This window comes from Anomaloglossus baeobatrachus, chromosome 2 (genome assembly GCF_048569485.1).
Source record: "Anomaloglossus baeobatrachus isolate aAnoBae1 chromosome 2, aAnoBae1.hap1, whole genome shotgun sequence".
Lineage (NCBI taxonomy): Eukaryota > Metazoa > Chordata > Amphibia > Anura > Aromobatidae > Anomaloglossus > Anomaloglossus baeobatrachus.
The window spans coordinates 479,136,286-479,162,542 of NC_134354.1; the positions used below are offsets into that span (position 1 = coordinate 479,136,286).

Sequence of the window (26,257 nt, forward strand, 5' to 3'; positions counted from 1 at the left end):
AGCAAGGCTCCAAAGCTATATTTAGTATGCACTGCATGTAAGCTCGTGCTGCCTGAACCGAGCACATATCCACATTGTGATGTCTGCTCTAACCTGACTATGCCTCAGCCTGGAATCGCCCCCCCAGTGGTCTCTCCGGCTGCTCCGGCTCCTGTGGCTGAACCCCCGGCTTGGGTAGAATCCTTCTCTAGGTCAATCTCCCAGTGTTTTGCCGACTCCATGGGACAGCTGTCCCGGACTTTGCTGAACATGCATCAGCCCCCTTCCCAGGGTGCCTCTGCTGCTAGGGCTCTCTCAGCGGAGCTCACAGAGGATTCATCATCTGGTCCCAGACCCCGTCCTCCTAAAAGGAGACGCAGGGCTCCCTCTCCTTCCTCGTCCCGCGGCTCTGTTTCAGAAGCTGACTCGCCGGACGAGGAGGATGCCTTTACTGGTTGCTCGGAGGCTACCTCCATGTGCCCCATTGATCTGTCCGAAAGTGACTCAGATGTTAGTGATTTGATTGCGTCCATTAATTCTGTACTGGACCTCAATCCGCCAGTATCAGAGGAGCAATCCTCTCTGGCAGAAAAGCACCAGTTTACCTTGCCTATGAGGACAAGGAGTGTGTTCTTTAACCACTCCAGTTTTCAGGCCACTGTGACCAAGCCTAGGGCCTGTCCTGACAAACGCTTCCCAAAGCGTGGTTCTGATGACCGTTTTCCCTTTCCACCTGAGGTGGTCAAGGAGTGGGCTCATTCACCAAAGGTAGACCCTCCGGTGTCTAGACTCTCAGCCCGGACCGTTGTATCAGTGGCTGATGGCACCTCTCTTAAGGATTCCACTGACCGCCAGGTTGACCTTCTGGCCAAATCTGTATATGAGGCGGCAGGGGCCTCGTTCTCCCCATCTTTTGCAGCAGTGTGGGCTCTCAAAGCCATCTCTGCTTCTCTAGAGGAGATGCATTCCCTCACCAGGGAATCTATGCCCGAAATGGTTGCCTTAACTTCCCAAGCTTCAGCTTTTTCATCCTATGCCATGTCTGCCATGCTGGAGGCTTCTCACCGCACTGCGGTGGCTTCGGCTAATTCCCTCGCTATCCGCACCTTCTTGTGGCTTCGAGAGTGGAAGGCAGATGCTTCTTCAAAGAAGTACCTTGCTGGGCTCCCTTTTGCTGGGTCCAGGCTATTCGGTGAACAACTGGATGAAATTATTAAGGAAGCTACTGGCGGGAAGAGTACTTCCATGCCACAAACCAAAACCAGGAAACCTGTCCAGGGTAGGAACCAGTCGAGGTTTCGTTCCTTTCGTTCCTCCAACTGGTCGTCCTCTAAGCCCTCGGCCTCGTCCACTAACTCAGCCAAGGACCAGAAATCGAACTGGCGCCCAAAAGCGCGTTTACAGAAGACCGCAGGAGCTGCTGCCACTAAGGCAGCCTCCTCTTGACTATCTGTCCGCGCCAGCAACGTCCTTAGTCGGTGGCAGGCTCTCCCACTCTGGCGACGTGTGGTTTCAACACGGCTCCGATCAGTGGGTGCGGGATATCATCTCCCACGGCTACAGGATAGAATTCTCTTCCAGCCCGCCAAACAGATTTTTTCTGTCAACTCCCCCCTGCTCCAAGGCCGCCGCCTTCTCTCAGGCCGTGGCATCCTTGCAGGCCAACGGAGTAATTGTACCGGTTCCCGCCCGGGAACGGTTCAGAGGTTTCTACTCAAACCTCTTCCTAGTCCCCAAAAAGGACGGTTCCTTCCGGCCCATCCTGGATCTCAAGCTTCTCAACAAGCATGTTCAGGTGCGGCATTTTCGCATGGAGTCTCTGCGATCAGTCATTGCCTCAATGACCCAAGGGGATTTCCTGGCATCCATCGACATCAGAGATGCCTATCTGCATGTGCCAATTGCAGTTTCACACCAGCGTTGGCTACGTTTTGCAGTCGGAGAGGAACATTTCCAATTCGTGGCTCTTCCCTTCGGGTTAGCCACGGCCCCTCGGGTATTCACCAAGGTCATGGCAGCAGTGGTTGCGGTTCTGCACCTCCAGGGGTTGGCAGTGATTCCTTACCTGGACGACCTTCTAGTCAAGGCTTCATCCAGCGCAGACTGTCAGCGGAGTGTCTCGCTCACTCTCGCCACTCTAGCCCAATTCGGGTGGCTTGTCAATCTGCCCAAATCCACTCTGACTCCGACCCAGAGGCTCCCGTACCTAGGGATGCAGTTCGAGACTCTGCCGGCACTTGTGAAGCTGCCCTTAGTCAAACAGCAGTCCCTCCAACTGGCGGTGCGCTCTCTGCTGAGGCCCCGCCGTCATTCCATCAGGCACCTAATGCAGGTGCTGGGTCAGATGGTGGCGTCAATGGAGGCTGTTCCCTTTGCCCAGTTCCATCTGCGTCCTCTGCAGCTGGACATTCTCCGCTGTTGGGACAAGCGGACTTCCTCCTTGCACAGGCTAGTGGCTCTGTCGCCACAGACCAGGAGCTCTCTTCAGTGGTGGCTTCAGCCCCTCTCTCTGTCTCAGGGGCGCTCCTTCTTGGCCCCGTCCTGGGTGATCCTCACCACGGATGCCAGTCTATCCGGCTGGGGAGCGGTATGTCTCCACCACCGAGCGCAGGGCACTTGGACTCCGTCCGAGTCAGCCCTCTCGATCAATGTGCTGGAAACCAGAGCTGTGCTTCTAGCTCTCCTAGCCTTTCACCACCTGTTGACGGGCAGGCACATTCAAGTCCAGTCAGACAACGCGACAGCGGTTGCCTACATCAATCACCAAGGCGGGACACGCAGCCGCCTGGCAATGTTGGAGGTTCAACGCATCCTTCAATGGATGGAGGACTCCAAGTCCACCATATCCGCAGTCCACATCCCAGGCGTGGAAAACTGGGAAGCAGATTATCTCAGCCGTCAAACCGTGGACAGTGGCGAGTGGTCCCTGCATCCAGCAGTGTTTCAGTCAATCTGCCGCAAGTGGGCCACTCCGGAAGTGGACCTAATGGCATCCCGTCACAATAACAAGGTTCCGGTTTACGTGGCTCGCTCCCACGATCCTCAGGCCTTTGCAGCGGACGCTCTGGTTCAAGACTGGTCCCAGTTTCGTCTGTCCTACGTGTTTCCCCCTCTAGCTCTCTTGCCCAGAGTTCTGCGCAAGATCAGAATGGAGGGCCGTCGGGTCATCCTCATTGCTCCGGACTGGCCCAGGCGAGCTTGATACCCAGACTTGCTCCATCTTCCGGACCGTCCAGACCTTCTCTGACAAGGTCCGTTTTTCCGCCAGAATTCTGCGGCTCTCAGATTGACGGCGTGGCTCTTGAGTCCTGGATCTTGACGGCTTCTGGTATTCCTCCTGAAGTCATCTCCACTATGACTCGGGCCCGGAAGTCTTCCTCGGCCAAAATCTATCACAGGACTTGGAGAATTTTCCTGTCCTGGTGTCGCTCTTCCGGCCATGCTCCTTGGCCTTTTTCCTTGCCGACCCTTCTGTCCTTTCTACAGTCCGGTCTGCAGCTAGGACTATCCCTCAATTCCCTCAAGGGACAAGTCTCGGCTCTGTCAGTACTGTTCCAGCGGCGTATCGCCCGGCTGGCTCAAGTGCGCACCTTCATGCAGGGCGCGTCTCACATCATTCCGCCTTACCGGCGGCCCTTTGATCCCTGGGACCTCAATTTGGTCCTCACGGCCTTGCAGAAACCCCCCTTTGAGCCTCTTAGGGAGGTTTCTTTGTTTCGTCTTTCACAGAAAGTGGTCTTTCTAGTGGCCATAACTTCCCTCAGGAGAGTCTCTGATTTGGCTGCGCTCTCTTCGGAGTCACCTTTTTTGGTTTTTCATCAAGACAAGGTGGTTCTCCGTCCGACTCCGGACTTTCTCCCTAAGGTGGTTTCTCCTTTCCACCTTAACCAGGACATTTCTCTGCCTTCCTTTTGTCCGGCTCCTGTTCATCGCTTTGAAAAAGCGTTGCATACTCTGGATCTGGTGCGGGCGCTCCGGAGCTATGTGTCTCGCACCGCTGCTCTTAGGCGGTGCACCTCTCTTTTTGTGCTAACCACAGGTCGGCGTAAGGGCCTCTCTGCTTCTAAGCCGACCTTAGCTCGTTGGATTAGGTCGACCATTTCCAATGCCTACCAGTGTTCTCAGGTGCCTCCCCCGCCGGGGATCAAGGCACACTCGACCAGAGCTGTCAGTGCCTCTTGGGCTTTCAGGCACCAGGCTACAGCTCAACAAGTCTGTCAGGCTGCCACTTGGACTAGCCTGCATACCTTTTTCAAAGCACAACCAAGTGCATGCTCATGCTTCGGCAGATGCGAGCTTGGGCAGACGCATCCTTCAGGCGGCTGTCGCCCATTTGTGAAGTTAGGCTCTGCCTACTTCTCAGTTTTTCTGTTTATTCCCACCCATGGACTGCTTTGAGACGTCCCAATGTCTGGGTCTCCCAAAGGAACGATAAAGAAAAAGAGAATTTTGTTTACTTACCGTAAATTCTTTTTCTTATAGTTCCGTATTGGGAGACCCAGCACCCTCCCTGTTGCCTGTTGGCAGTTTCTTGTTCCGCGTGTTATCACCGGCTGTTGTCGTGGACAGAGTCTCCGCTTGTTCCGGTTCTTGCTCTGTCTTTACTTGTGGGTGGCTATTCTCCTTCAGCTTTTGCACTAAACTGGCTAGATCTGGTTCTCCAGGGGGTGTATAGGCTCAGAGGGAGGAGCTACACTTTTTAGTGTAGTACTTTGTGTGTCCTCCGGAGGCAGAAGCTAAACGCCCAAGGTCTGGGTCTCCCAATACGGAACTATAAGAAAAAGAATTTACGGTAAGTAAACAAAATTCTCTTTTTTTTTCAGCAATTTACTCAACTGCGCATGCGCAGTTGTGTAAAGACTGATCCGTCACAGGAATTCCGACGGATTCCGCCACCATAGGCTTCTATTATAAAAACAACGGACTCCGACGGAATCCAGCACATTGCGTTTTTTTTACGCTCTAGGAAGCGCAGAAAAACGCTACATGCTGCGTTCTTTCCGCCCGGCGGATGCAACGCTGCGTCGGCCGGCGGATACAACGCAGGGCCATCCGTCACAATGAGTCATCAATACAAGTCAATGGGAAACAGCGCACATCCGTTATCAGATTGCGCTGTTTCCCAAAGCGGCGGATTGCGACGGGTGCCAAACAATGCAAGTGTGAAAGTACCCTTAAATAGCCATAAAATTCCTATGTCAGCAGTTTAACTGCTTATTAGGAAGTTATCGTATTATATATACCGATTGCATATATAGCATATCTTTATAATATAATTAAAATGATAGATAATGTTATATTATTACTGTAAGAGTTCCTTAGTAAACCACGTTTGTTCGGAAAAAAACAGATTTGACTGGAGTAAACAGATGCAATTTTTTGATTCACCACACCAAAACTCACAAGGATTACATTTTAACTTGTAGTCCTCAAAATTGATGTAAAGCAGTGTAAATGATAACTAAAGAATAAAGGTTTCCTAAAGAACCTTCGTCTGCCGTGTCCCATCTTGAATGAAGTAGACGTGTGCATATTCGACCTATGAGCCATTCATTATCTATTGTTCTGCCCTAGAAAGCAGAATATAGCCTTCTGGGATCCAGAGCCCTGTTCTCAGCATTGCTTTGTGGTCACAGCAATCTGGCCTCAAGTGGTCAGTAAATTGTCGCCATAATTTGGAAATAAAATAACTTTTTTTGTTAAGGTTAGCGCCCCAATTGCACTATATGTTCTCTGCTAGAAATTTGTGTATCGTGATCAGTAGAAGCAGAAAACGTTTGTCTATTAAGGAAAAAATATAATAGCCATAATGCACACTTTTGGCCTCTGTTGTGGATATATTTGAGGTGTATGCCAAAAATAGGATATAGCTATATGCATCGTGACTAATGTGTTTCACATTATGCTCATTTAAATATTCTATTTGGCTCAACTCACAAATGAAGTGGAGGCTCGTTTTTTAACCTTTCACACCACTGGTAAGGACAAAACATCACCATAGCCTAGTTAGTAAGGCTCAAGTAAAAAACACTTGAGAAGCTGTAATAGATGAATTTCTTAGACTACTATATTTATACACTGCCTTACACTAGGGGCTTCTCTTGTCTCAAGTAAGGTTATTTTCTGTTGTATTTGTCCAATAATTGTCTGCTTTGCTTCCATTCCAGATCACCCGGCAGTCGATTGATGCATTAAAAAATTGGTTTAGAGATGAGATGCAGAAAACAGACTGGCAACTCATAGTGGAATTGAAAAAGGTGTTTGAAATCATTTAAGGCTTTTTGTTGGAGACGAGAGGAATTATAACTTTAAAGAGGTGAAGTGGTGCAAAGAGAAAAACCAAGGGTACTGAACCTGTGGTTTGGAAGAAGAATATAAACGTAGTTTAAATTTGTTTTCCATGAGAAACCAAAAAAAATTTACACTGGTTTGACAGTGCTCAATTTTACACATCCCCACAGTTCCGGCGTGCCTGCCCACCCAACTACACCGCTTACACACTGGCTTCTGTTTTAAAAGGAAACAACTAGTCCCAATGTTTTATTACAGGTTTTCTCTATTTTTTACTTGTAAAATTGGCACTGCAACATCGACGTCCTGCATCTAAACAACTTGGATCTTTTGATGTAAAAACAATGAATTAAAAATCACTATTTATGCATATTCCCTGCCCCAGCACTGTGGTTTCCCATTGTTGTTTTGATTTGTGCCTACATTTTTTAAAGGTTAGCAGGAAAGCTTACTCTGTATCTGCTTCTTGTTAATTGGTGATGTATAGTATACCGTGGGCAGCATTTCAGTGCTTGTACAGTTCCTGCCAACACTTTTCTCACTGTATTAATGACCTACAGAGCCAGAAATAAAGTACATGGGCTTATTAGTAGTCTTTGTCAGTTTATGCATTATAAAGAGCCTTGCTGCCTTCACCTCTTGACACTACAATACATTTAAGACGTGTTGTCATTTGGGTCTGAAAATGAATAATTACCAGTATTTTCTTGTAGAGCACACAGAAGAACAGAAAGGTCATCTGTAAAACCTGCCATGCTATCTTGAAGAATATTTTCATTCCGCTCTTATTCTCTGATTTATTTGATGGTGATACTAAAATAGGTCATTTTTAATACCCTCCCCACACATTTGATTTTCTGCAGGGATTTAGAGGCACATGGCTGCAGCAAGAGATGGGTGTTCTTGGTTTTAGTTTTTTGTTGCACTTAAGGGTGCTTTACACGCTGCGACATCGCTAACGATATATCGTCGGGGTCACGGTGTTTGTGACGCACATCCGGCGTCGTTAGTGACATTGCAGCGTGTGACAGCTAAGAGCGCCGATCAACGATCGCAAAAATCGTTGACACGTCGCTCCAAATCATAATGTCGTTGGTGTTTCATTCCGCAGGTTGTTCGTCGTTCCTGCGGCACCACACATCGCTGTGTGTGACACCGCAGGAACGACGCACATCATCCTACCTGTGTCCATCATAAAGGAGGAAGGAAGGAGGTGGGCGGCATGTTCCGGCTGCTCATCTCCTCCCCTCCTCTTCTATTGGGCGACCGTTTTGTGGCGCCGCTGTGACGCCGAACGCACCTCCCTCTTGAAGGAGGGATTGTTCGGCAGCAACAGCGACGTCGCTGAACAGGTATGTGCATGTGACGCTGCCGTAGCGAGATTATTCGCTACGGCAGCGATCACCACATGTCGCATGAACGACGGGGGTGGGTGCTATCGCTCGCGACATCGCTAGTAATCGCTAGCAATGTCGCACCGTGTAAAGCACCCTTTAGCGTAGACACGGAGGGCTGTTCTTCAGCCAGTCGTCATACAGCTGAATACATATAGAGGAAGGCAGGCTGGGACTTGAAAAATCAACAAAGGAGAGATGAAAACTATCTCTCTAACCCAGGTGTTGTCTATCACGGAACGCCAGACGTCCTAGAAAAGACACTCGCCCACCCTTAGATGACTTCTGGGAGAGGGCACTCCGCCTTGTGGAGGAAAACCTGTTAAATCTGGAACATGAAGACTTACTTTGGCAGCCACCAGGGAGGGGCCAGCTTGAACAATGGCTTTTTCCTCTGCTGGACGGGGGACTGTTCGCGATCGTTGGAGTACCCATAGATGAGAACTGATGAAAGGAACGAAAGTGCCTCTCATGCATGGAGGACGCTTTGGTTTCCCCTTAGGAAGAGAGGTGCTGTTTCCAATAGTAGCATCAAAGTTAATCTGGTCTAATTTGGTTCCAATCAGACATGAACGCTGGAGAGAGACTTCTTTGAAGCCACATCTCAGTTCTAGGCTTTGAGTCATAGAATTCTGCATATAGTCATGATGTTGCTGGATGCCAGTGCGGAACTAGCCTCAGCATCAAGAGATGTGGATATTTTCCAGCATGGGAGATCTGGTCTGCCAGTTCGTTGGGTGGAGCTCCAGAACATCCCCTGCTGTAGGAGCTTCACCAAAGGCGGAAACGAAAGCCAGGAAGGGAGATGTACCATCGGCCTTCAAGGCAGCTTTGGCCAGGAATTCAATGTGACTGTTAGTTGGTTCCTTTAGAGAGTTGCTGTCCGGGAGTCGTGTGGGGGCTGTGTTACTGAAGAGTCCATCATTAGAGACTCTGCTCAATTTTTGAGGAGGTTGGAGGTAAAAAAGGATAAAGAATATCTATTTGTCTTCTCAGAAGGTGCAGTTCTGGATGTTTCCATTACTAAGAAAAAAATCCCATTTGAACACCTTTTTGAAGGATACAGTCTGCTCCAGAGGTGGTGAATCGTCCTCTTTGATGTGGAGAATCTGGTTGACTGTCAGGATCAGGTTATTCATCAGGTCTTGAAGCTTGGGGGTCTGAGTGAAATTGATGTCAGAGTCTGACTCTGAGCAAAGGCCAAATCCCTGCACATCCAGGGGTTCCAGCTCTGAGGAGCGTGATATTAAGGCCATCCTGGAGGATGTGAAAGGAGATGGCGATCTGGAAAAGGAGCTGGAGTGCGTCTGATTCTTGGATCTTAATTCATTCTGCCACAGCAGATTGGATGTAACAGGTGAATCCCTCATGATTGACATGATATACCCAGTACGTCATTGGTCGGGAACCCAGATCCAACCTTGACATACTGGGTACATTCTACGTCGGGAAGGGGTTAAGGGTCCCGGAAGGGAATTTCTTGGGATGTCCCTATCTTCTCCCAGGGCACAGCGTACGAGACGGCTGGGAAAGCGTGACGAGGACCGTCCAAGCTGGCAACTATGAGGCCTTCTTGAAGTGGCAGGGGTGGAAAGGTTCTGCCAGGCAACCTAGAGAGGGTATAGTGTGGATCAGACCACAGTATTCTCTTGGTCATAGGGTAGGAAACCACAGTGAGCAGTTACTCTTTATTTCAAATAGAGCTTGTGACTTTGGCAACAAAGTGAAAAAATAAGTCTGAGGGATCAGACCCGTGTCAGCCTCCTAACATTAAGCTAAAAATGGATTAGCTTTGTGCCAGTTGGTGGGTGTTTCCTGAGGAGGAGCTAACTATTTTTGCCTAATCGCAGCAGCATATAATTATGGTCTCCTGTATTGCCCAATGAAGCGAAAGAAAAACATGTACGTGAAAAACCAGTGTCGGTGTACCATCCATATATTTCTGGTATGGATAAAGAAAGAATGGTATTGCAAAGCTTCTACAACCCCTGGCAAAAATTATGGACTCACCTGGCTCTGTGGATGCTCATTCAGTTGTTTACTGTTGTTTAAGAAAAGAAGATCACAGACATGGCACAAAACTAAAGTCATTTCAAATGTCAACTTTCTGGCTTTAAGAAACACTAAAAAAAAAGTCATGAAAAGATAATGTGCTAGCCAGTAACTGTTAGTTTTCAAAACCAAACAGGGGCAAAAATTATGGAATCACTCAATTCTGAGGTAAAAATGGAATCACCCTGTAAATTTTCATTCCAAACACTAACACCTGCATCAAATAAGATCTGCTTGTTAGTCTGCATCTAAAAAGTAGTGATCACACCTTGGAGAGCTGTTGCACCAAGTGGACTGACATGAATCATGGCTCAAACACGAGAAATGTCAATTGAAACAAAGAAGAGTATTATCAAACACTTAAGAGGGTAAATCATGTTGGTTGTTCAGTCAGCTGTGTATAAAGTCTGGACCAAATACAAACAACATGGGAAGGTTGTTAAGGGCAAACATACTGGTAAACCAAGGAAGAAAGCAAAGCGTCAAGACAGGAAACTTAAAGCAATATCTCCAAACAGGAAATGCACAACAAAACAAATGAATGAATGAATGAATGAATGGGAGGAAACTGGACTTAATGTCTGTGACCAAACTGTAAGACACCGCCTAAAGGAAATGGGATTTACATACAGAAAAGCTAAACAAAGGCCATCATTAACACATAAACAGAAAAAAACAAGGTCACAATGGGCTAAGGAAAAGCAATTGTGGACTGTGGTTGACTGGATGAGTCATATTCAGTGATAAATCACGAATCTGCATTGGGCAAGGTGATGATGCTGGAACTCTTCTTTGGTGTCGTTCCAATGAGATTTATAAACATGACTGCCTGAAGAGAACATGTACATTTCCACAGTCATTGATGATATGGGGGCTGCATGTCAGGTAAAGGCACTGAGATGTCTGTCATTACATCTTCAATAAATTCCCAAATGTACATTGAAATTTTGGACACTTTTCCTATCCCATCAATTGAAAGGATGTTTGGGGATGATAAATGATTTCATCAATATGATAATGCATCCTGCCATAGAGCAAAAACTGTGAAAACATTCCTTGAAAGACACATAAGGTCAATGGGCCTGCAAATAGTCCGGATCTCAATCCAATTGAAAATCTTTGGTGGAAGTTGAAGAAAATGTTCCATGACAAGGCTCCAACCTGCAAAGCTGATCTGGCAACAGCAATCAGAGAAAGTTGGAGCCAGCTTGATGAAGAGTACTGTTTGTCACTCATTGAGTCCATGCCTCAGAGACTGCAAGCTGTTATAAAAGCCAGAGGTGGTGCAACAAAACACTAGTGATGTATTGGAGTGTTCTTTAGTTTGTTTTTCATGATTCAATAATTTTTACCTCAGCATTGAGTGTTTCCATAATTTTTTCCCCCGTTTGGTCTTGAAAAGTAAGTTACTGTCTAGCACATTGTTTTCATGATTTTTTTTTTTTTTTAGGGTTCATTAAAGCCAGAAAGTTGACATTTGAAATGACTTTACTTTTGTTTAAAAAAAAAAAAAAAAAAAGCAGATCACAGATATTGCACAAAACTAAACAATTTTTGCCAGGGGTTGTACTTACAGGACACTGATGCTATCCGTGTGCTGTTTGCGGTTTTCACAGACCACAGACTTGTATTGGGCCTCGTCATCTGTGCTGCTGGAAAAATTGAACCATGTGAAGATCACAATAGGTTTTAATATATGTGTGGTATCTGTGGGAAAAAAAAAAACCGAACAACCAGATGCCACGTGGACATGTGAAGGGAGCCCTACCTCCAGTTCTTTTTCAATGGAATCTGCATTGATCCTTCTTTCCCTGGTTGCTTTCCTCTTAAAACTATTCTCCTCTGCTGACTATTCCACATTATTTCAAGAAGCCAATAATAGGGGTAAGGGCTCAATCGGATGTGATTTTTTTTTTTTTTGTAATGAGGAAAAAAAAAAAAAAAAAATACTGACTTTCAGCAGTGTGTATTTGTACCATCAGTGTTTTTGTATTAAAAGAAAAAACACAGATCTCAGTGGAAAAACAGACAGGACATGGATGGCAGTGCAAATTAATTTTTCCCTCCCTCACCCAATGGACTCCTAGATCTACATTGGAAAGTTTGATTTAGAACTGATCAAAATCGGACATGTGAGCAGCCCCATAGGGGCAAGGTTATATAAGGGGCTGCTGCTAAGTCTGTTTTTTTTTTTTTTTGTTTCTATGGTAATGAATGTTACATCACATTATTTTTATTACTATTTATTATTATTATTTATTATTATTATTTATTATTATTATTATTATTATTTATTATTACCTTATTTGTTTAATATATGTTTTCAAAATTGTGTTTGTTGCTTATGGCAACAGTGTTCTACACATGCGGGAAAACAAAATGACAGAGTCTAATGCGATATTCACAGCAACAGAGCAGAGGAGTGATAAAATTCTTGTCTCTGCAAGGAAAGTCTGTGAAGGATATTTATGGTGATATGTTGCAGACATTGGGGGATCAATGCTCTTCATATTCCACAGTTAAGAACTGGGTTGTCAAATTTAAAACGGGTCACTTCAGCACCAATATGAGGAACGTCCTGGACGACCGAGAGTGGTGGTGGTTCTGGAAATCGTCGATGCTGTGCACAACCTCATACTGGAGAATCAACAAATTTCAGCTAAAGCAATAGCAGATATTGTAGGGATTTCCCATGAGTGTTTGTGTCATTATCCATGAACATTTGGACATGAAGCTATCTGCAAAGTGAGTCCCCAAATGTTTGACAACAAATCAGAGAAGCATGCAAGTGAAAACGTCCTGGTCCATTTGTCAGCGTTTCCAGACTGATAAGAACTTTGTAGATCAACTGGTCACTATGGATGAGACCTGGATTTATTTGTATGACCATGAAAACAAGGAGCAGTCAAAAGAGTAGAGTCACAGTGGTTCTACTCATCCAAAGAGGTTCAGGGTGCAAAAATTAGCCCTTAAGGTGATGACGTCTGTGTTCTGGGATAAAGAGGGTGTGCTTCTAGTTGACTACCCTTCAAAAGGGTTCCATCATCAATGCAAGGTATTACATTGAACTTTTGGACCAATTGAAGGCCAAAAGGCACGGCAAGCTGTCTACAGGAATCTTGTTCCTGCAAGACAACACCTTTGCTCACACTTCACAAGCGACCACGGCAAAACTGGGCTTCCAGTTGGTTGACAACCCACCTTATTTACCAGATTTAGCTCCCGCCAACTATCATGTTTCCAAACCTGAAGAAACACCTCAAGAGTACCAAATGTCAAACCATTTCTGATGCCATGGCTGCTACAGATGCCTGGTTTGAGGCACAACTGAAATCCTTCTTTTTGCTAGGCTTACAGAACTTGGACTACCAATGTAAGAAGTGTGTTGACATCAGTGGAGAGTATGTGGAATAAAGGTAAAGTTTCATCATCCTAGCTTGTTTATTTCTGGGTAGAGCCAAAGACATATCAGCAGTCCCTCACATCTGTGAAAAACACTAATAGAACTTGTACGTGAAAAACTGATGACTGAGCTCTTACTGCAACTTCCAATAGTGATGGGAGCTTCTGATGCTCACCAGGGCAAGGCAGCCATCAAGGTGTTCCCTTCACTGAAATCCACAGTTGCTTCTCTTTGCAGGGTCCTGCAGGCTGCAGTAGATTAGGTAACGAGTTGTTTTCCCTTCTTTCTTTGTCGCTCTATTGGGAGACCCAGACAATTGGGGTGTATAGGCTATGCCTCCGGAGGCCGCACAAAGTATTACACTCAAAAGTGTTAAGCCCCTCCCCTTCTGCCTATACACCCCCCGTGCTCCCACGGGCTCCTCAGTTTTTTGCTTTGTGCGAAGGAGGTCAGACACGCACGCACAGCTCCACAGATTGGTCAGCAGCAGCTGCTGACCATGTCGGATGGAAGAAAAGTGGGCCCATATAGGGCCCCCAGCATGCTCCCTTCTCACCCCACTCTTGTCGGCGGTGTTGTAAGGTTGAGGTATCCATTGCGGGTACGGAGGCTGGAGCCCACATGCTGTTTTCCTTCCCCATCCCCCTCAGGGCTCTGGTGGAAGTGGGATCCTATCGGTCTCCAGGCACAGGAGACCGTGCTTCATCCACAACTCCTGTGGAGCCTGCTGGATAGGAGCCGGGTATCGTTCAGGGACATGGCCCTGCTACTTGGAGGTACTCTGTGTCCCCGTGGGGAGCGCGCACAGCAACACTCCAGCTTTGCTGGGTGTGCTAGTGCACCGGGGACCGCGGCGCTGACCGGGTTAATATGTGCCATTACACACTCAGCGTTGCTGAGTGTGTTTATGTATAGGGACTGCCGCACTGACCGCCGCTGCCAACTGCGGCGCGGCTGGGACTTGTAGTGCGCCGGGGACTTCCACGCCGGCCGCGCTTTTACGGCGGCCGCGTTTATTACTAGAGTCCCCGGCTTTTTGCGGCCTAGTTTCCTTTCCTCCCGCCCACAGCCCTGACAGGCAGGGGAAGGGCGGGACGCTGCACAGAACGAGCAGCACTGAGGGCTGGAGCATGCTTTGCATACTCCACTCCCCTCACTGTGCACAGTGCAGGCACCAGTTCCCGCTCTTTCTGGGTCACGCCCACGGCTCTCTCCTCTCCTCAGGACGCATTCCTGTCAGCTCCTCGGACACTGCAGAGGGGGACAAAATCTGGGAGACCCAGGCAGGGACTCTGGTGGCCTCACAACCGCTTTAAGCGGGTGGTAAGCAGCACCTGTGGTGCTAGCCCCATTGTGCAGTAGTGTAACATTATATGTTTATTTTACACCGTATAGTGCACAGTTGATTTCTGGCTATATACCCTATTGTGTTGCTCAGGGAAGATAATAGCATGGCGCCCACGAAAGGCAGGGGTGCCAAAACACAGGCTTATTATGTTGCCTGCGCCGCATGTACGACCCCGCTACCGGCAGGTTCCACTGACCCTCATTGTAGGCACTGTTCGGCCCCTGTGGCACTTACTCAGCCAGAGCCTCTGCTAGGGGGGGCCCAGGGGGAGCCACCTGCTAACACTGTTCAGGTGACAGGGACGGAGTTTGCAAAACTCTCTGAGACTATGGCTAAGATACTGGAAGCCTTGCAGTCCAGACCGGTATCTCAGCACAGGGACTCTGTTGATTCTTTGTTCCCTGGCCCACCTCAGCTGGACCAACAATGTCCTCCCGGGGTATCTCATGGATCCCAAGCTGAGGGTTCTGACACAGACCCCAGCCCCAGACCGACTAAGCGAGCTCGCTTAGATTTTCCCTCGACATCATCATATTGTTCAGGGTCTCAGCGAGGGGAATCGCTGGTTGATGACGCGGAAGTAGCTGATCAGGATTCTGATCCTGAGGCCGCTCTCAATCTTGATACTCCGGACGGGGACGCCATAGTGAACGACCTTATTGCGTCCATCAATCGTATGTTGGATATTTCTCCCTCAGCTCCTCCGGCGGAGGAGTCGGCTTCCCAGCAGGAGAAATTCCGTTTCAGGTTTCCCAAGCGTACACCGAGTATGTTTCTGGACCACTCTGATTTCAGAGAGGCAGTCCAGAATCACCATGCTTGTCCAGATAAGCGTTTTTCTAAGCGCCTTAAGGATGCACGTTATCCCTTTCCCCCTGACGTGGTCAAGGGTTGGACTCAGTGTCCCAAAGTGGATCCTCCAATCTCCAGACTGGCAGCTAGATCCATACTTGCAGTGGAAGATGGGGCTTCACTCAAAGATGCCACTGACAGGCAGATGGAGCTCTGGTTGAAATCCATCTATGAAGCTATCGGCGCTTCTTTTGCCCCAGCATTCGCAGCCGTATGGGCGCTACAAGCTATCTCAGCAGGTCAAGCGCAAATTGACGCAGCCACACGCACGTCCGCGCCACAGGTGGCGTCCATAACTACTCAGACGTCGGCATTTGCGTCTTACGCTATTAATGCTATCCTGGACTCTGCGAGCCGTACGGCGGTTGCAGCCGCCAATTCGGTGGTACTCCGCAGGGCCTTGTGGCTACGGGAATGGAAGGCAGATTCTGTTTCCAAAAAGCGCTTAACCAGTTTGCCAATTTCTGGCGAACGATTGTTTGGCGAGCGTTTGGATGAAATCATCAAACAATCCAAGGGAAAGGATACATCCTTACCCCAACCCAAACCGAACATACCCCAACAGAGGAAGGGGCAGTCGAGGTTTCGGTCCTTTCGGGGCGCGGACAGGTCCCAATTCTCCTCGTCCAAAAGGCCTCAGAAAGATCAAAGGAACTCTGATGCATGGCGGTCTAAGTCCCGTCCTAAACAGACCACTGGAGGTGCCGCTACCAAAGCGGCTTCCTCATGACTTTCGGCATCCTCACTCCGCATCCTCGGTCGGTGGCAGGCTCTCCCGCTTTTGCGACACCTGGCTGCCACGGGTAAAAGACCGTTGGGTGAGAGACATTCTGTCTCACGGTTACAAGATAGAGTTCACCTCTCGTCTCCCGACTCGATTCTTCAGGTCATCCCCGCCTCCCGAACGAGCCGAGGCTCTTCTGCAGGCGCTGGGCATTCTGAAGGCAGAAGGAGTGGTGGTCCCTGTTCCTCTTCAGCAACAGGGCCACGGTTTTTACTCCAACTTGTTTGTGGTCCCAAAGAAGGACGGGTCCTTCCGACCTGTCCTGGACCTGAAACTTCTCAACAAACACGTAAAGACCAGGCGGTTCCGGATGGAATCCCTCCGCTCCGTCATCGCCTCAATGTCCCAGGGAGATTTCCTTGCATCGATCGATATCAAGGATGCTTATCTCCACGTACCGATTGCTCCAGAGCACCAGCGCTTCTTGCGCTTCGCCATAGGGAACGAACACCTGCAGTTCGTGGTACTGCCGTTCGGCCTGGCAACAGCCCCACGGGTTTTCACCAAGGTTATGGCTACTGTAGTAGCGGTCCTCCACTCTCAGGGTCACTCGGTGATCCCGTACTTGGACGATCTGTTGATCAAGGCACCCTCTCTAGAGGCATGCCAACACAGCCTCGACGCTACCCTGGAGACTCTCCAGAGTTTCGGGTGGATCATCAATTTTCCAAAGTCAAATCTGACACCGGCCCAATCGCTGACATACCTTGGCATGGAGTTTCATACCCTCTCAGCGATAGTGAAGCTTCCGCTGATCAAGCAGCGGTCACTACAGACAGGGGTACAATCTCTCCTTCAAGGTCGGTCACACACCTTGAGGCGCCTCATGCACTTCCTGGGGAAGATGGTGGTAGCAATGGAGGCAGTTCCATTCGCGCAGTTTCACCTGCGTCCTCTTCAATGGGACATCCTACGCAAATGGGACAGGAAGCAGACGTCCCTCGACAGGAACGTCTCCCTCTCGCAGGCGACCAAAGCTTCCCTTCGGTGGTGGCTTCTTCCCACTTCATTATCGAAAGGGAAATCCTTCCTACCCCCATCCTGGGAGGTGGTCACGACGAACGCGAGTCTGTCAGGGTGGGGAGCGGTTTTTCTCCACCACAGGGCTCAGGGTACGTGGACCCAGCAAGAGTCCTCGCTTCAGATCAATGTTCTGGAAATACGGGCAGTGTATCTTGCCCTGAAAGCGTTCCAGCAGTGGCTGGAAGGCAAGCAGATCAGAATTCAGTCAGACAATTCCACAGCGGTGGCATACATCAACCACCAAGGCGGCACACGCAGTCGGCAAGCCTTCCAGGAAGTCCGGCGGATTCTGCTGTGGGTGGAAGCCACGGCCTCCACCATCTCCGCAGTTCACATTCCAGGCGTGGAAAACTGGGAATCAGATTATCTCAGTCGCCAGGGCATGGACGCAGGGGAATGGTCCCTTCACCCGGACGTGTTTCAGGAGATCTGTTGCCGCTGGGGGGTGCCGGACGTCGACCTCATGGCGTCCCGGCACAACAACAAGGTACCGGCGTTCATGGCACGGTCTCAAGATCCCAGAGCTCTGGCGGCAGACGCCTTAGTTCAGGATTGGTCGCAGTTTCAGCTCCCTTATGTGTTTCCTCCGCTGGCACTGTTGCCCAGAGTGTTACGCAAGATCAGGGCCGACTGCCGCCGCGTCATCCTCGTCGCTCCAGACTGGCTGAGGCGGTCGTGGTACCCGGATCTGTGGCATCTCACGGTCGGCCAACCGTGGGCACTACCAGACCAACCAGACTTGCTATCTCAAGGGCCGTTTTTCCATCTGAATTCTGCGGCCCTCAACCTGACTGTGTGGCCATTGAGTCCTGGATCCTAGCGTCCTCAGGGTTATCTCAAGACGTCATTGCCACTATGAGACAAGCTAGGAAACCAACGTCCGCCAAGATCTACCACAGGACGTGGAAAATTTTCCTGTCATGGTGCTCTGCTCAGGGTATTTCTCCCTGGCCTTTTGCCTTGCCCACTTTTCTGTCCTTCCTTCAATCTGGACTGGAAAAGGGTTTGTCGCTCGGCTCCCTTAAGGGACAAGTCTCAGCGCTCTCTGTGTTTTTCCAGAAGCGCCTAGCCAGACTTCCACAGGTACGCACGTTCCTGCAGGGGGTTTGTCACATCGTCCCTCCTTACAAGCGGCCGTTAGAACCCTGGGATCTGAACAGGGTGCTGATGGTTCTTCAGAAACCACCATTCGAGCCAATGAGGGATATTTCTCTCTCACGCCTTTCGCAGAAAGTGGTTTTTCTAGTAGCAGTCACTTCACTTCGCAGAGTGTCTGAGCTAGCTGCACTGTCATGCAAAGCTCCCTTCCTGGTGTTTCACCAGGACAAGGTGGTTCTGCGTCCGGTTCCGGAATTTCTCCCTAAGGTGGTATCCCCCTTTCATCTCAATCAGGATATCTCCTTACCTTCTTTTTATCCTCATCCAGTTCACCAATGTGAGAAGGATTTGCACTTGTTAGATCTGGTGAGAACACTCAGACTCTACATTTCTCGTACGGCGCCCCTGCGCCGCTCGGATGCACTCTTTGTCCTTGTAAAGGGTCACAGGCTTCCAAATCAACCCTGGCTCGGTGGATCAAGGAGCCAATTATCGAAGCTTACCGTTCGGCTGGGCTTCCGGTTCCCTCAGGGCTGAAGGCCCATTCTACCAGAGCCGTGGGCGCATCCTGGGCTTTGAGGCACCAGGCTACGGCTCAGCAGGTGTGTCAGGCGGCTACCTGGTCGAGCCTGCACACTTTCACGAAGCACTATCAGGTGCATACCTATGCTTCGGCGGATGCCAGCCTAGGTAGACGAGTCGGCGGTTGCCCACCTGTAGGAAGAGGCCGTTTTACGGCTCTTACGAGGTATTATTTTACCCACCCAGGGACTGCTTTTGGACGTCCCAATTGTCTGGGTCTCCCAATAGAGCGACAAAGAAGAAGGGAATTTTGTTTACTTACCGTAAATTCCTTTTCTTCTAGCTCTAATTGGGAGACCCAGCACCCGCCCCTGTTTTTTTGTGTACACATGTTGTTCATGTTGAATGGTTTCAGTTCTCCGATATTCCTTCGGATTGAAGTTACTTTAAACCAGTTTATAATTCTTTTTCCTCCTTCTTGCTTTTGCACCAAAACTGAGGAGCCCGTGGGAGCACGGGGGGTGTATAGGCAGAAGGGGAGGGGCTTAACACTTTTGAGTGTAATACTTTGTGCAGCCTCCGGAGGCATAGCCTATACACCCCAATTGTCTGGGTCTCCCAATTAGAGCTAGAAGAAAAGGAATTTACGGTAAGTAAACAAAATTGCCTTCTTTCCCTCCACTTTAGTACATACCAGCCAGGGCTGTGGAGTCGGTAAGCCAAACCTTCGACTCCGACTCCTCAAATTCTCTTGCACCGACTCCGACTCCGGCTCCGACTCCGACTCCTACATATATTGCTTATAGTTAGGTGAAAAATTTATTGTAGTACATGAATATGTGTATGTGAACATCAGACATTTAATAATTTTTATGATACAATAATCAAGATATTTGGATAGAACATAAAATATATTTATTGGAATACAACTTTAGAACACAAAAAACTGTAATAAATTGTAAATATGTAATACACTATGTAATATACAGTAGATTACATATATATCTTGTGTGTGTGTATATACACTATATATATATATATATTATATATATTACATATTTACAATTTATTAGTTTTTTTGTGTTCTAAAGTTGTATTCCAATAAATATTTTATGTTCTATCCAAATATCTTGATTATTGTATCATAAAAACAATTAAATGTCTGATGTTCACATTGTACTACAATAAATTTTTCACTTAAATATAAGCATTATACTAAATGTTGTTATTTAGTAAAATATTCAGCACATTCTGCATTGCACTCCTGTCCCCAATTTATTATATATTTTAGGAGTCGGAGTCGGTGCATTTTATACCGACTCCGACTCCGACTCCACCAAAATGAGCTCCGACTCCGACTCCGACTCCACGACTCCGACTCCGACTCCACAGCCCTGATACCAGCATGCTTATGTCCCCTTCTGACTCAGTCACTCAAAAAGATTTTTTTTTTTTTTTTTTTTTTTAATAGCTATTGTATAATCCCAATTTCATCAAGTTCATTGGGAATTCAGGCTGGAATACTTGAAGATTATGTTTGGACATTTTGATGTATTAATTAGGGACAGATTTGAGCACTTTTCTTTATTAAACACTTTTGAACACTGCACTGTAAAAATCCATAAAACTCTTATAAACAAACAATTTTCAAATAGCCTATACTACAATAAAAGAATCTGAAACACAAATATTTACATGCAATACTGACAAATTTGGCACTTTATGAAGAAAATGTACAAAATTATTTATTATTAAAAGAAATTTAAAATTATTTTTAAGCTTTAAAATCATGCAAATTCTCCACAAGCTCTTAGGGCCCAAGCTATTTGGGAGTACGGTGCTTCTCATTGACTTTTACACTACTTTCAGTGTGCTTCCATAAGTCTGCTGTAAAACAACCTGAACATTATCCAGAATAAAGTCAAATGCCATGTTCCACACAGATTCCACAGACTGCTGCATTAACCTAAAACACAGAGCAAAGCATTAATCTTTACAGATAATCCACAATATCAAGACAAGGCTATGCTTTCATTGTAATATACTAAATAGTCAATTTTTAAAAAAAAAAAAAAAAAGCTACCTTTCAAAGTTTTCATGTTGAACTAGACACACAATATAATTGGGGATGCACAGCAGAATAATTTTTCTGGTCTCTGTTGCAAATATTAGAAAAGCATCCGGTACCTAGAGTTAATTTTCGTTAAGTCCGAGTGGGTGTTGTCGTAGGTTTTACTGGGGTGTGTACTTTTTCCCCTGTATTACGTTCCACAATCATAAGCAGGCAGCAATCCCCAAATTGGCTCAGTATAGGTTCCTCAGTGTGTGAGGCATATAATGGCAGACAGCCCTGATCTCCTAAATAGAAAAATTGGACAGGATTCCAGAGGGTGAAATCTTAAATGTTTTCTTTAATCTATAAGCAATGTTTCGACCCCAATCAGGTCTTTATCATACTTCATAAATGGGATCCAAACGTTGATTATGGAATAAAGAAGACATTTAAGATTTCACTCTGTGGGATAATGTCCAATTTTTCTATTTTAGTATGGCATATTCCGAGCTGATTCCTTGGATATGATCCTTCTTATACTATTGAACATGTGGATTGCATGGTTTCCACAATGGGTGCTGCAGACTACACTTTTTTTTGTACATCAGCCCTGTTCTCCTGGTCTGCACAATTATAAAGTGCTACCAGTAGAGCACAGATGACAAACACCTTTCATATTAGGTTACAGCAGTCATTGGGGGAGGGGCAGCACAGCTGAGTTTCTTTGTCACATTAAAAAGCCTTCTTTCTCTGACGCCTCATTGGGGGACACAGGACCATGGGTGTTATGCTACTTACCCATAGGAGGACACTAGGATGCAAAGATGTTAGCTCCTCCCCTGCAGTATACACCGCCTGGCCCAGCCAGGCTACTTCAGTTTTAGCTTAGTTTCTATAGGAGGCACATCTCTGCAGATTACTGCAGCAAGAATTTTTTGTTTTTAGAGGGCGACAGTTTCATTCGGGGACAGATTTCACAAAACCATCAACAGGCGGGAACGCGGAGTGTCGCCTCCCCGTACCCCTCCTGCGACGCTGGATCCTGGGCTGTTACTCACTGGTCAACAGGTCTCATGGCACTGATTTTCCAGAGCAGATGAAAACTTCCTCAGCCCCTCTTGCAGGCTCTGAGTTGATACACGTTCTGCACCAAGTGTGACCAGGCAGCAGACTGCCATCTCCACAGGAGCTGAGGTGAGATCCTTCCGATTTTTCCCAGAGCAGATGAAAACTTCCTCAGTCCCTCTGGCAGGCTCTGAGTTGATACAAGTTCTGCCAGCAGGCGTCAGACTCTCCACACTGAATTGGAGAAAAGGTCATACTGACTGGATGCACATGAGCTGTGATTGCAGACTCCTGCATAGCATTCCACCTGTGGCAGGGGGAGGGGGAGAGCCCCCAGGACTCAGCTGCGGTACACTTAGAGTTTTTCTGTCCACCATTGTTGTGCAGGGCTGGAGGGGGGAAGGGAAGTCCCTTCCCACCATTTTTTTTTGTTTATTATATTTTCTTATTTTCTGCCTTCTTGTCAGAGCTAAGCCCCGTCCCCTCCGACACTCGATAAGAAAGCGCGCGTAACCCTCCTCACACAGGATCGGCAGAGCATTGCTCCCTCTTGTGATCAGAGCCTGTGGGCGTCTCTCAGAGCTGGCTTCCTCCTTCCCAGAACTGGGACACAGGAGGAGGGGAGGGGGGTCATCAGGGTTCTGGGTGAGTTATAGCCTCACTTAAATATTAGCTCTGCAGAGCATTGCTCCCTCATTACAATCAGAGTTTGTGGCTCATCAGCCAGGGGCTGCACAACTACAGCAACAGCTATAAGACGTTGAGCTACTAGGGGATGATAGCACCTCTTCCGTCTGCCTTTGTAGCCCCCCCTTCACCCCCCACCCCCCCTTCCGCAGCAACCGCTGCCAGCCCAGAGCCTACAGCTCCCAGTCCCCCGGAATGGGCACAGTTCCCAGAACCTGGTGCTAGCTATGCAACATCGTCCTCGGGGCCCCTGGACAGAACACAGCCTGATGACACCTCTATAGAGGGTCCTTCTGATAAGAATCAGCCCTCTGCTTCAACGGTTGCAGATCAGAAAAAGGGCATGACCACCATGGGTCTCCCTCTGGGGTTCACAGATGGGGTTCTCCCACATGTTCCGCGGTCTCTGAGGAGCCGGAGGAAGGGGAAGGATGTTTGTACCGGGATGATTCCTTGGTTTCAACCTCCCCGAGCGATCAAGCTGCGATGGACTCCCTTATTGCAGCAATCAACCAAAACTCTGCATGTGGAAGATCTCCCATCCACTACTACTAACCCTGCGGTCTCCTTTAAAAGGGTGAAGAAACCTCAAAAAAAAAAAAAAATTTTGATGTCGCTTCGGTATCCGTAAACTCATGGAGTCCCGGTACCCCTTTGGCTTAGCTGCCTCTAAGGGCTGGGCTGATCCAGCCTCAGTGGACCCTCACCCGACTTCCGCCTGCCTGAAGGACCACTCCTCTTTTACTTGATGGATCCTCCTTCAAGGACCCGACAGACAAACAAGTGGAGCAACTCGATCGCTCTGCCTCGAGGCTGCGGGTCCCTCTCCCCTTCCGTGTGGGTTGCACAGGCACCAGGACTACCAGTTTCCCTCAGACCCTCACAGATGTAACAGTTCACATTGCTGCAGCGGCAGAGTACCTCATGCAGACCTCCCTTGGCGCTGCTACCTGCGCAGTTATTGCCATCTCAAATACCATAGCCATCCGTAAGGCCCTCTGGTTCCGATAATGGAGAGCGGACTCTGTCTCTAAGAAGCCTCTCACAGTACTCTTTTTCCAGACTGATGGTTTGCTGATCGTCTATCAGGCGGCTATAGAGGCAGTGCTGCTTGCTTAGCCACACCACCGCCCACTGCAGCTTGCGCTTCTAGCTGCCTGGGACAAGAGCCCCTTTTCCTTGGACGAACTTTTCACCTGACACCTTCAGTCAGGCATGCACTTTGCTGGTGGCTTCAGTCCTCTTCCATATCGAGAGTTTTTCTCCCCCAAGTGGACTGGCTACTCCTGACCACGGACGCCAGCCTGTTAGTCTGGGGAGCAGCGTACTGGCTCCACACTGCTTCGGGACATTGGACACCCCAGGAGTCTTCCCTTCCCAGAAATCATCCTGAAAATCAGTGCGATCTTCTCGCGCTCAGGTCATTCCCCCCTTCTGCTAGCAGGTCGTTTGATTCGGGTCCAATTGGACAATGCAACAGCTGTGGCCTATGTCAATCGGCAGGGAGGTACCAGCAGCAAGACAGCTTATATCGAGGTCATCAGGATCCTCACCTGGGCCTAATCGACGGGGGTCCGTGTTTTTCAGCGTTACACATACCAGGAGTAGAGAACTGGGCGGCGGACCTTCTAAGTCGCCAAAGCCTGGCTGCCGGAGAGTGGTTTCTCCACCCAGAAGTGTTCCCAAACATCTGCACTCACTGGAGTACACCAGACGTGGATCTAATGGCCTCAAGGTTGAACGCAAAGGTAACCGCTTTCTTAGCCAGGTCACGTGATCCACAGTCCATTGGCGCGGATGCTCTAGTCTCCTGAAGTCGTTTCCGTTTGCCTTACATGTTTTTCGCCTCTGCCCCTGCTGCCGTGAGTAATCAGGAAGATCAAGGCAGAAGGAGTCCCGGTGATACTAATTGCACCGGACTAGCCCAGGTGCGCCTGGTATGCTGAATTAGTACAAATGCTCATAGCGCCTCGTAAGCATCCCAGACCCGCTGACCCAAGGGCCCATTTCCCATCAGAACTCCAGAGCCCTGAAGCTGACAGCCTGGCTATTAAGACCTGGACTTTAACAAGAGCGAGATTCTCTCCTGCGGTCATCTCCACCATGTACACTGCCCGAAAGCCGGCCTTCATCCCGTATTTTCCATCGTACGTGGAAAACTTTCCTTTCCCAGTGCAGGGAATCTAATGTCCAACCTATGCCTCTGGTGATCCCCAGAATTCTTGATTTTTTTTTTACAGTCAGGTTGCAAAAGGAGTTGGCCCTCAGCTCCCTTAAGGGGCAGGTTTCATCTCTCTCAATATTCTATCAATACCGCCTAGCTTGCAATCCGCAAGTCAAGACTTTCCTCAAGGGTGTTTCCCATCTAGTTTCCCTGTATAAACGGTCGCTGGACCCATGGGACCTCAATCTCGTTTTGGACGGTATCCAGAGGTCCCCTTTTGAACCTCTTAAAGAATCTTCTCTTGCTCTTCTCTCCTGGAAGGTAACATTCTTAGTGGCGATTACGTCCATCAGACAAGTTTCGGAACTGGCAGCACTCTCTTGCCGCGAACCCTTTCTGATCTTTCATCAGGACAAGGTGGTTCTACGCCCCCTTCCGGATTTTCTTCTGAAGGTTACTTCCCCGTTTCATATGAACGAGGACATTGTTCTGCCTTCCTTTTGTCCACACCCAGTCCATAGGGTGGAAAGGGTTTTTATATATTCGCTAGACCTTGTGAGGGCTCTCAGATATTACATACTCCGGACAGCCCCTTTAGGAACATAGACTCCTTGTTAGTCATTCTTGAAAGGCCTAAGAAAGGAGACGCAGCTTCATAGGCAACGCTGGCTCGCTGGATTCGCTCTGCGATCCAGGAGGTCTACCGCTTGCAACTAAAGCCCATTCCTAGTGGGCTGCTGACTCATTCCACGCGAGCAGTTGGCACCTCTTGGGCCACTAGGCATCAGTGGAACAGAGGTGTAAGGCTGCGACCTGGTCTTGCCTACATACTGTTTCAAAGCATTACTGAGTCCATACCCAGGCTTCGGCTGAGGCGAACCTAGGTAGGAAAATTCTGCAAACGTTAGTGGAGTACCTATCTCAGTCTGGCTATCTGGGACTGGTTCCCAGTCCTTGGGTTGCTTTGTTTATTGTTTACCCACCCATGGACTGCTTTAGGACATCCCATGGTCCTGTGTCCCCCCAATGAGGCATCAGAGAAAAACGGATTTTTATGTACTCACCGTAAAATCGTTTTCTCTTAGCCATCATTGGGGGACACAGCACCCTCCCTTTTGCCCTGTTGGGCCTTAGCTTTTTTCTGTCTCAGTACTTTTTTCTTATTGAGTATTCACTCACTTTTTTTGTTACTTGTTCTCCTACTGCTTGTGTACTAAAACTGAAGTAGCCTGGCTGGGCCAGGGGGTGTATACTGCAGGGGAGGAGCTAACATCTTTGCATCTACTTAGTGTGCTCCTATGGATAAGCAGCATAACACCCATGGTACTGTGTCCCCCAATGATGGCTAAGAGAAAACGATTTTACGGTGAGTACACAAAAATCCGTGTATCAGCTAATATCATAGCACTGTGGGCTCTGCTGTACTGCCCCCCACCACACTGCCTGGCCATAGATGAAAGCTCAAAAGGTATCAGTAATCACACTTACAAGTTGCTGTGAGCACTGGAGGCATAATAGCTCTTTAGAGACCGCAGACTGGAT

At 48.2% G+C, this 26,257-nt stretch overlaps 2 protein-coding genes across 4 annotated transcripts in view; one reads left to right on the forward strand and one right to left on the reverse strand.

The window, feature by feature from the left end:
* EIF5B (eukaryotic translation initiation factor 5B) overlaps positions 1-6,862 on the forward strand; it is a 181,880-nt gene extending 175,018 nt beyond the window's left edge. For all 3 annotated transcript variants that reach the window (XM_075336406.1, XM_075336407.1, XM_075336408.1), the window contains one exon: positions 6,147-6,862. In XM_075336406.1, coding sequence (XP_075192521.1) covers positions 6,147-6,254 — 108 coding nt within the window. In that variant the 3' untranslated portion in view covers positions 6,255-6,862. The remainder of the gene's footprint in view (positions 1-6,146) is intronic.
* A 13,462-nt stretch (positions 6,863-20,324) lies between these two features.
* The window catches only part of REV1 (REV1 DNA directed polymerase), a 133,220-nt gene continuing 127,287 nt past the window's right edge, over positions 20,325-26,257 (reverse strand). The window contains exon 23 of the mRNA XM_075336410.1: positions 20,325-20,712. Within this exon, the coding sequence (XP_075192525.1) occupies positions 20,601-20,712 (112 nt within the window). The 3' untranslated portion in view covers positions 20,325-20,600. The remainder of the gene's footprint in view (positions 20,713-26,257) is intronic.